The sequence below is a fragment of the Pan troglodytes genome, chromosome 16 (genome assembly GCF_028858775.2).
Source record: "Pan troglodytes isolate AG18354 chromosome 16, NHGRI_mPanTro3-v2.0_pri, whole genome shotgun sequence".
Lineage (NCBI taxonomy): Eukaryota > Metazoa > Chordata > Mammalia > Primates > Hominidae > Pan > Pan troglodytes.
Window position 1 is genome coordinate 83,959,958 of NC_072414.2, and position 11,470 is coordinate 83,971,427.

Here is an 11,470-nt window from a genome sequence, read left to right on the forward strand (position 1 = left end):
ACTCATGCGCTTTGCCTCCTGAGCATGTCTTTGAGCCACGGAGTCAGACATATTTGCCTGGCAGTGCTATAAGAAAAGCTAGGCAGAGACAGGAACAGGGGAGCACTGGCCACCAGATCCAGAACCTTCTTAACATTCTTTTCCCGATAACAGGCTTCATCCCTCCACCCCTCATCTTCGGGGCTGGCATCGACTCCACCTGCCTGTTCTGGAGCACGTTCTGTGGGGAGCAAGGCGCCTGCGTCCTCTACGACAATGTGGTCTACCGATACCTGTATGTCAGCATCGCCATCGCGCTCAAATCCTTCGCCTTCATCCTGTACACCACCACGTGGCAGTGCCTGAGGAAAAACTATAAACGCTACATCAAAAACCACGAGGGCGGGCTGAGCACCAGTGAGTTCTTTGCCTCTACTCTGACCCTAGACAACCTGGGGAGGGACCCTGTGCCCGCAAACCAGACACATAGGACAAAGTTTATCTATAACCTGGAAGACCATGAGTGGTGTGAAAACATGGAGTCCGTTTTATAGTGACTAAAGGAGGGCTGAACTCTGTATTAGTAATCCAAGGGTCATTTTTTTCTTAAAAAAAGAAAAAAAGGTTTCCAAAAAAAACCAAAACTCAGTACACACACAGAGGCACAGATGCACACACGCGCAGACAGACACACCGACTTTGTCCTTTTTCTCAGCATCAGAGCCAGACAGGATTCAGAATAAGGAGAGAATGACATCGTGCGGCGGGGTCCTGGAGGCCACTCGCGCGGCTGGGCCACAGAGTCTACTTTGAAGGCACCTCATGGTTTTCAGGATGCTGACAGCTGCAAGCAACAGGCACTGCCAAATTCAGGGAACAGTGGTGGCCAGCTTGGAGGATGGACATTTCTGGATATACATACACATACAAAACAGAAAACATTTTTTAAAAGAAGTTTACTAAAATAAAAAAAATAAAACAAATAAAAAACCACAAGTTGAAAACATTGCCAGATTAAGCACTAGTGACACACCCCGTGCCACCCTCTTCCTCCAGGTGGGGGTGGGGGTGGGCGCACAAGTCGGAGGGGTGGAAGCACCACTCCTCTCTCTGACTTTCGCAATATGGGTCACTGTGTAGACGACTCACCCAGTCTGCATGTGGTTCAAGGCCCCAGAGTTCTCTCAGTGATGCTAATGGGTGATCCGTGCTGGAGTTTGTAATTGGCACCTCTCACCAGCTCCATTTCCATGTTCAAGACTGAGGGCCTGAGGGGGAGCCAGGTGGGGGGCCAGCACCTCCCAGTGGCGGGCATCCACCTTCCCCCAGCCCCACAGAGTGACCTCAGGAAGCAGTAGGCCTCGCCTGGCTATGACTGACCCGGCTCAGAGCTGGTGAGACCCAACGCAGTCCAAGTCATTTGCTTACATTTGCCAAAAACATTTTGCCATTTTTAAAAGAAAAAAATACAATCCATATGAATTTCAAACTGTTGTATGTATAATCCTCTAATACTATTTTTAACTACTTCTAAAATCTGTGTTAACCCTTCAAGTCACTAACACAGTTCTCTAGGCCGGATTTATTATGCTGGTTGCTTTTACTTTTTTTCTCCTTTTTTAATGCACCAAAAATATGTGATACAAGGGATGCAATTAACCTATTGTAATTTTCATCATTTTATCCTCATTCGAATATTCTACAAAAACAAGAATATACAATGTGTTACAAGAAGAAAAAAAATGCTTCAAAAAGAGAGTGTATATGCAGCCTGCCTTTAAAAGAATCACATTTGAGACAACAGGGGATAATGTGATGAATTGCAAATTTGCCTTTTAGCTTCCTTCCCCATGATTCAGTGATCACTGTCACGGGAAACCCTTTTATATTCATGCTTGACATTCCAAGAGGCGTTCTTTTCAGCCTGTGGAGGAGACACTCTTAGATGTGGGTTTGTGTGTATGGGTGCAACACTTCCGGGGATAGGAAAGAAGAACAGTTCCCTAACACAAGCTGTTAAGAAGTCTGTAGCATCTCTGATAACGAATAGACCCACAAGCTCCTGGAAGCTGTCGTGTGTCCAATGCGTGAAAATGTCCGTGACATTTTCAGTGTTAGTCTTGAACTAAGGCCCTTGTCTGTGTGTTTTGAAGGTGGGTGAACCTCAGAGAATGAACCTGTTATGATTTGGGGTAAGAATCACGTTGGAAAACCTCTCGCAACCAGCACACTAGGCCTTCTACGGCCATTTCCGTAAGGGGACAGAGCTTAGGTAAAGGTACACACTCCTTATACACACACAACAAAGGGCCCTGCTAACTTACTCCTCATGCTGCTTCAGTGACCTTTGTTCATGTCACATTCCTGGCGCTGGAAAAAAAACTCAAAGGTTGATTGGTTTGCTTTTTCACCTTGGACACATTTGCATTTTACCCACAAGGCAAACAAAAGAATCAGGAAGTAAAAAATGGTTGGGAGTGGGACAGGTATGGTACCGAATTTTTAATGAACATTGTAAATGAAGAGGCTTGAATGACAGCCCAAATCTAGAGAAGGCACTCAGCAAGACCAACCAAAAGAAAAGCTGTGTCGTGGTATGGGGCCACCGTGATCAGCTACCTGGGGCAGGATGCTTCTGAGACAGGCCTTTCAACTGCTTAGTGTTAGTATGTGCTTGCTTATGAAAATGGGGACACTCATCAGTACGTTAACTACTAAAGGGGAGATGGTTCTCCAACCACTTCATAAAATATATATGTTCTGTTGTTCCTAAGGCTTTGATAATATCCTGTACAGATTTTGGTTTAGTTTTGCAAATATATTGCTAATAGGTCACTCTTATAGATTATTGCTTGGCCCTTCAAACTCAGTACACACACACTGAGGCCCTCTGACCTAGTGTTTTATGGAACTATTTGCTTTGAGAGAAAAAAAAAAAACGTTTTTTAAACTCTTTGCATTTTGGATTTTTTTTCCTAAGATTTTAGGATGAATGTGAAAAAGATGTTAGAATAACAGGAAGACAACTCCAGGGCTGAGTTTTATCAGCAATTGGGTATAAATTTAAAGACCGCTGTTGCAGGATGGCTCTGAATTCTGTTGTGTCGTCTTTTAAAATTTTAATTATTCTCATATAGTACCGAACAGAAAACTCAGTCTAGTTTTAATTTGCCTTTTGTGCTCTAAAGAAGCATTGTACATACAACACTAGATCCAGCCCCTCGATTATCTGTTTGGTTTCAAATGAATGAAAAGATTTCCTGGTAAGATCATTAGATTTACAGAATACAAAAATGTACGGGATGGAATAAACCTAGAAAGTGAATGCTAGAGTTCTCTCTCTTCTGCTACAAACTCCTACACCATCTCAGTTGAACATGCCCAGGGTGGATGAAAAGTCTCTGCTGAAATTGACAGATCTTTGTAACTCCTATGTAGAGACCAAGAAGGTTTGGGTTTTGTTTTGTTTTGTTTTGTTTTTTACCAATATGATTCCCTCCTATGAAGTAAGCACATTTTGCAAAAATGCCTCTCTAGGGGACAGGGTTTGCTGTCTTCTCTCAGCTGAGGCTGTGTGCTGTCAGGGAACGCTGGCTCTGAGGCACCCTGGGGACACAGGGCTCCAGAAGGCCACAGCATGGCATGCTGGCTTTCCTCACAGCTAACGAAGGAGTGGAAGCAGCCTCCTCTCACGGTCCCCCCGAGGAGCTTGCTAGGAACACTTAACAGGCAAAATAATAACTGGAAAGCCAGGAGCTTCTAAGGAATCATTTGACAGGGTTGCTAACATCTTCCGAGCAGGAGGGAGCGTGCCCCTCCATAAAAATCACTTCCTTCTCACCATCTGATCATGGACTAGCTCGCTCTAGTGCTGACTTTTAAAGATTGGCTGAGTGTCATCTGTGCATTCCAGTCCCCCGATTCCACTGCCCTGTGTCCAGTAATTGCCCTCCAGCTTCCCCTCACTCACACTACGGCAGGGCTTCCCAGCCCTTACAGTCAAAAAGCCTGTAGAAACGTTCCACACAAGGGCAACCAGCTGGTCCCTGGGATGGTAGTCACACCACTCTTGAGGAATTTTCCCAGGAAAAAGATTCTCCTGTGGTTGCTAATGGATATTCTTTCACACCTTCCAGAGGAGGTCATTCACTGAGGAACATTTAAAATGGAGATAGATACATGTACTAAAATAGAGAAACCTCCAAGGAAAAGTAGTTTCTGGGTCCCCGTGTGCCTGCTGGACTGGTTTTCTTGCCGCCTGCTGCTTCCGGTCCTAGGAAGTCTGGTTTCTTCTCCACCCAGCCATGCCTGCCAGACCTGTGCAGTCTGCTCTAAGCCCTGCTAGGAACTCCAAAGGCCCTACTCAGCAGTGGCAAGCTATGAAGGTCAATGCATAGAGGTCAATGCATCTGATCATACAGTCAAGACCAGAAAAACAGGATGAGCTTCTGTTGCAGTTGGACGGAGTTACGCTATATTTTATTGTTGCTTGAATATTTTATTTGATTTGGTTTAGATGAGGGAAGAAACCATGCAGTTTTTTCAGTCTAACAGATGGAGAATACTTGCCGCTGCCTGGTGCTATTCTTACCTGACTATCTTGATGGCTTGGGAGAACCACATATCTGGCCAGAAGCCAGAGGAAAGTACCAGACACATGGCAGGGGCCTGCTGGCTCCACTGGGCTCACGCCATTCTCCTCTGATTGACCTCCTCTCAACCATGATCCATGTTTCCTTTTAGGGACTGTTCCCCCTTAGGTTAGAATCCACTTCAAATATCTAAGAGGTGCCAACTTTTCCAAGAGAGGGTGCTAGTGAAATTAAATTTGGCCTGGAAAATTAGTTCAAGACCCAAATATAGTATTTATCCATTTTCTAACCTTCCTTCCTTTTTTATTACACCTGCTCCGCCCGACTTATTCCAAACTGCTACTATCCCAACAGCCGCAAGAACGTAATCCCTTAGAGTAAACCACCCTAAGTGACAGACTTTGGACCCCACGCCCCTAGTGTATTGTCATTGCTCAAGAGTAAATTGGAATACTCTCTCACTGGTGGAAGATGCAAGGAAGATTTTTGTTCAAATGCCTCTTATGGGGCCTGTTGCCTAGAACAGCATGTGGAATCCACCCTGAATGCATGCAGCCACCCATGCCTGCCTCATCAGTAGCTTCAGCAACCCAGAATGCTTGGTCATCATGGCAGGGACAACATGGGTTGTCAAACCGAAAATGGAAAATTTTGGAAAGCAAAGATGGCCCTGTCCCTTAGAAACCTGTAACTGCCATGGAGACAGGGACAACTCACACTTCTCAGAGACTATCCACATTAGCATTTTTCTTTGCAGAGTTTGTTTTATTTGGAGGTGCATTGCATGAGTTTGATATATTCAAAACATGTATTTTTTCATTCCTTTACTTAAAATTTTGGCTATATGCCAAGCCCTAGATCAGATGCAAAAGTGGAAAAGATTTGGTCCCTACCCTCCAAGAACCCCCATTTCAATGAGCTGGACAGATCTGAACACAAACAAAACCAATGGGATAATAGTATTAAGAGCCAGGGTCTGTCTGGGGATAAGGAGAGCCAATTCATGAGGGTGGTGAGTTCTGCCTCATGGCAGCAAGAATCAGGAAGGCTCTGGAGAGTGGGTGGCCTAGAAACTAAGAACTAAAGAGCAGTGGGTGACTTTTGGGGAAGCAGGGTGAGAAGATGAGGGCAGAATTGCCCCCAGAGAGAGCGCCACCAAAACATTCACTAGTTTTTTCTCTAATGGGCCAAGTAGTAAACATTTTAGACTTTGTGGGCCTGCAGTCTCTGTTGCAACTACTCAACTGATGTAGTACTGTGAGATCAGCCATAGACAACAGGTGAACAAATGGGCTATGTTCCAATAAAGCTTTATTTACAAAGACAGTCGGTGACTGAGGGAAGGCCATAGTGTGCTGATCTCTGTTCTCTTGCACAGGCAAGGCCTCAAGCAGCACTGCGTGTTTGGGGGACCCTAGCGGCTGAGCATAGGTGAGGCAGATCCCAGCACCTAAGACTGCTGTAGCATGGGCCAGGGCATACATAGGAAGGGACCCTGAGCTAGGTGTCTATCAGCCTTAACACTCCTGACCATGAGACTCTAATTCAGATATCTCATTTCCAAGAATAAGTTAAGTAACCCTTTGCTCTCATGGTTAAAATTGAAGGCAACATTATTTTTCTCTTGTGTGACGTGGCGGATTTGAACTGTATAGTCTACATTCCCATATAGCTGTGACACCGTAGCTCGACTAGAGTTACCATCCTTTTTCTCTTAAATGATGGAAATGGGCACATGAGGGAGAAATGTTCAAACTAGAAAAAGAAGAGTGATTCCAGATACCAAAGAGTATTTCCAATCCTTTTCCTCCCCACAACCAACACAAAACACTGGCACCCTAAAGTTAACAGATATGCCAGGTAAAATACTTGGTAAGCACTAATAACAGTAGCTAACATTTTTCAAGCACTGACTATGAACCAGCTGCTGGCTGAGCTTATTTCATGTATTAGCTCATGTAATCTCAACCATAACCCTGTGAGGTAGGAGCTGTTATTGGCTTCATTTTACAGGGGAAGAAAATGAGACTCGGAAGGTCCAGAATTGGCTCAAATTCACAAAGCAGAGTTGGGATTCAAACCCAGGTCTGTGAAAAAGCTTTTAGGTCTTTAAAAGCTCTCCTTATTCCCAGACAGACCCATAACCACTATGGGTACTACCTCCCTACCAGGTAAGACACGAGGGACCTCCCTCCCCACCTTTAGACACTGATCAAGAAGACTCTGGCCCGAGTGGACTGTGGGGCCCCACATGCTCCCACGTGCCTCCTGATGTAACAACCAGGACACCATGGCAGCTGGGCTCTGGGGCTGTGTGTCCTTCTAACCCCTGATCCCAGTGGTCCATTGATGTGAAGTATTTTACCTGAAATAGACAGATAAGAGGAATCAGATAGGAGACTCCTACTCTAGTGCATTCCGAAATGCACTATCAAAGCACCAAGATGCCAGGGAGGCACTCCACAGTGCTGGTCATCGGCTCCCCCGGAAAGACCCCAGATACCTGCCATGCCTGGCACCCCTGTAGTCTACAGCATCAACCACAGGAGATCAGCTCTGACCCCAGGGCTTCAAACACACCGAAGCTGGTCCCTAATTGGATATACTTCCTCTCCAGAGGAGACCAGGGGCACTTGTCATACTGAGTTCAAGTCCCTGGTCAAACTCATGCACTGGCCACCCTAGCTTGCTGTTCTGTCTTCTGTTCTCAGATTCCAGGCTTTTAGGAACAGAATATCCAGACATTTCCATTTTTGTAATAGTGACTCAGGTCAACAATCAGGAGTTGGTGATTATCATAAATTTTGAATTTTTTTCCCGTAAGATACAATTGATTATGTTCTTTTGCTATGAGCAAATGAACAACACAGTAAGTTTTCTGGAAGTTTAACATTCTGTAGGTGGACACTTACCATCCCATTAATGTTTTTCTTAACATTAACCTTATAGAAGATTCTCACACTAACCTTATAGAAGATTGCTCTCATGGAGACATGTTTGGCAAGACCATTTGATTTTATAATCTAAGGCCATAAAATGAATTGGAAGCATAGAGTTTACAAAATGTTCTACAGAAGGATCCCAACTGAACACAGATGGTGCTCCCATCCAGCACTGTAAGGGAGGGAAGGGGCCAGGAAGCTCATGTTTTTATTAAGCACCTGCTACCCATGTGCCGGGTTCTGTGAATTCATGATCCCAGGTACTGCTCCCAGCAGCCTTCTCACACCAGCCCTACGAGGTAAGTATATATTCTTTTCCACTTCACAGGTCTGAAAACTAAAGCTCAGCAAATCCAACCTTTCTAAGATCACAAAGCTAGTTTATAAAGCCACCAGGAGCCAGTGACAGATCTGACTCCTAAACCAGTGCTCTTTCCACTACAACACAAAGCCCCCGAAGTTAGAACACGGAACTAGCTTCTTATGAAGCCTCTACAAAGCCAACAGAGCGTCTACCTGTGGGAAACCCCTAGCAGGAGTCTATTGTTTCATAGAGAAGTGAGCCAGGAGTTGGAGGTGAGAATCTCTGCAAAGTTTTGCCTATGGGCACAGGAATCTAGGTTTCACTTTAATAATTAAATGTTGGAAACCTTTCAAAACACTCCTCCTTCCTACTTCAACCTTAGCCACATCAGCAGGAACTTCCCAGCCATTCATCAGCCTTTATCTTATTCATTCTGCTGAGCAGGGATGAACCCCAGCTCTCTCACTTCGGTCCCACCCTTCCCAACTCCCCACGCCCAAGTCTTTCAGTGGAACCCAAGACTGTAAGAACTTGGGCCTTGTGAGAGTGAAGGAAGGATGCTCCAACTTGCCCAGGACTCAGGCTTCAGCTTCACAATCCCGAGGAAAGGAATGACATTTCCAAACTGTCACCTTTGTAGCGCTGGGTCAAAGTCTAAAGAGGACAAAAAAATAGACAGAGACTTCTGTGGCCTCGTTGTGCCTATTGAACAGGAGAGCTGCATGTCACAATCAATGAGACCTGCACAGCTTGTGAATCATCACTGAGACTAGTTGTGTTTTTAATACCTTTAAAATGAAGCCACAGCATCTATTCTGGAAATGTGGCGTAGGCTTAAAAACCTTGCTCCAAAGAGGATATCGTTTCAGCCAGCATGCAGTGAATATCTGTGGCTACAGAAAAAAACAAACTGTCCCGAATGCTGGAGGAGGAAATATGACATTGTGATGCCAGGCAGTTTTCTGTGACACTCAGGAATCTCTTCAATAGAGATGTACGGTGACACTTAGAGCCCCAGAACACAAGGTCTGTCACTAGTAATTTACATAAGATAAGGATAAATTATTGACTGGGATACATCTTACTCATCCCCGACATCTGCTTGGCTGTGGGGTTGGTCATGTAGATAAATATCCTTCCCAGAAAGGATATTTGGCCTTCAAAAAAGTCTCTGGGCTCAGAGTCTGGTCCCTTGGGGTTACGTGGAATGAAACCCAGCACTTTATTGCTTTGACTGCCTACTCTTGTCCCTTCACTGCAAAGCCATCATGCTATTAAATAAGCCTAACAAAAAGTAGGTGAAGCAGAAAAGACCGATCTCTTTTTCCTCTTGGCTCTTGTTCCCTCCTCCCCCTTTAGGCACAGAGTACCAAGACATTGAGACTGAGAAAACCTGCCCCGAATCACATTCACCTTCAGAAGACTCCTTTGTGAGAAGCTGAGGGCCTGGCCCTCTTCCTCTTCCTGGAGAGAAGAGCCCACCACCACCCACAGACCTCGCGGGCCTCACTTAGCGCGCTCCTCCCTGTCCGAGAACCCGAGGGTCCCCATGTGGATTATCCAGCCAGTGTGTGGTCCTTTGAGGCCCCAAGCGCAGGCCTGTGATGAGGACCAAAGAGGTGACTTATGGTCAGGAGTACTCCAAACAGCTCTCAGAGTAGGCATCTTTCCTGGGTCTCTAAAGAGTCATACTGACCTGGTGTGCAAATTCCCTTCCACCCATCCCTCTACCTCCTCTGGGGATGGCTTGCCGACATGCTTTAGAAACTCCCCTCTTGGGAATGCTCCTCTGACTGAGGGCTCCAACAGCTTTAACGAAATCAGCCGAGAGGGTAAAAACCAACCTGTTGCACAGAATGGAGGGGGGGAAAAGCACATACTCAATAGATTTTTGAGTGTGGTACTCTGTATTTTTGCAGCTTTTATTTTCCAAATGAGCAGTTTAGAAATATGTGATGTAAAGTACATACTGTACGTTTGCTGAAAATTATATTAAAAGCACTATTTTAATTCTTCCTCTGTCTCATGCTCTAATCTCTGTTATCTTTCTTGTGCCTTCAGGTAGAATGATTCTAAAAGATTCTGGAGAGTGTTTCTGGCTATGTGTGTTCTATATTTATGGGCTTTGAGGTTATGGACTTAAGAGAGTATGAGCTTTAGAGCCAAGAGAGACCTGAACTCAAATCCCTACCCCACTGTTGGTGTGATGTTAATGTAGTGATCTGACTCCTCTTAGCCCCCGTTTTACCATTTGTAAAATGAGAATATTAATGCCTACTTTATGCAACTATGGTAAGACTTAAATTAGATCATGTGTAAAGGTACCAAGTGCAACATACAGCACAGAAATTGTCATTGTTCATTACTACCCCAACCTCTGGCTGGAATCTAAATGCTCCATACCATGCAGCTTCTACTGGTAACATTTAGTGGTCCTATCCTCTCACTGTCTGGTTTTCATTTCTGATTCTCCCACTGCCTATAAAGCCTAGGAGACAGGCAATTGGCTTCATCTCACAAAAGCCCCAGTGCATGTATAGTGTATAGTGCCCAGGTACAGTGCATGTTCTTCCGTGGGTGATCAATATGCAAATGAATGAATGATGAACAAACAGCCTCAGACCCAGTCCCATTCCCTCAGTGAAAACTACAGCATTTGCCTCCCTTTCTGTAGGTCCACAAGCCACCCAGTGGCTAGAGCTCTAGTGGCTTTCCCATACCTTGCTAGGTCTCTTCGTAATTGGCTGGCCTCACCTCTGTATCTTTATTAATTCACTGGCTGGACTCCAACCTCATATGAGCAGATAGGTTGGGTTGACACCTGCCACTGACTTGCAGAATGGAATCCCCACTGCATTACTCCACTGGCCAGACTAGAGCTCAGGCATGGATGCTTGCCAGAATTCTATCTGTGCTTTGTCTTTTGGGCAAAGCACTTAGAATCCACTTGTCTTATGGGGCTAGCCCCATAACTGACCCACTTTTCTTCATAGTCCTCTCCATCCTGAATCTTGTCCTCTGTAGCCCATCATCCACTGCAGCTGAGTTCACCCCAAATCAAAGCTTGTCAAATCTATTATTACCTGAAGACCGCACCCACCTCAGCCCTGAGTTGTCTTTTCACTCTGAGGTTTTAGGGGGTCAGGAAACAATGTGCTTGACTTTCTTCAAGGTCCAATTATAGGCCATTGGTGCCTTGGAGGATCCTTTTTTAGCCTGGCTGTGTTATGTGATTGTTTATTTTTTGCAAAGCAACATGATTTATTCTCTCCAGTATAAAAATCCCAAGAAAATGCAATTTCAACATTCTCTGTCCTGATGTTAAAAGATGCTGAAGCAGCTGTAAAAGTTGTTAGCGGTTCCTCCTGGGCTTCACCTGCACCAGAAATTCAGATGGAGGCAGAAGGGAAAGGAGTAAGGAAAGGCTAGTGCTTAAGGTATCCGTGTGTTCAGTCCCACATTTTACATTTGTTTTTATCTATAGTCCAGTTTATTTTCCCTGGCTACCATTCCCCCATACAGGTGGTCAACTTAAAGAAAACTTATTCTCTCCATTTTATCTCAGCCTTGCAAAGACATATTCTTATAGTCAAGAGATTCATCTTTCAATACTTAAGTGAATTCATGAGAAATCTGTCCATAAAAGCTGTCCA

General features: G+C 44.9%; 1 protein-coding gene across 12 annotated transcripts in view; it reads left to right on the forward strand.

The window, feature by feature from the left end:
* Positions 1-9,832, forward strand: part of SLCO3A1 (solute carrier organic anion transporter family member 3A1) — a 321,311-nt gene extending 311,479 nt beyond the window's left edge. For 5 of the 12 annotated variants that reach the window (XM_009429867.4, XM_063795429.1, XM_063795426.1 and 2 more), the window contains one exon: positions 154-3,304. In XM_009429867.4, coding sequence (XP_009428142.1) covers positions 154-533 — 380 coding nt within the window. In that variant the 3' untranslated portion in view covers positions 534-3,304. Of the gene's footprint in view, positions 1-153; positions 3,305-9,176 lie in introns of those variants that run through there. The other 7 variants (XM_003952731.4, XM_063795428.1, XM_063795432.1 and 4 more) reach the window with 2 other exon arrangements.
* The last annotated feature ends 1,638 nt before the right edge of the window (positions 9,833-11,470 follow it).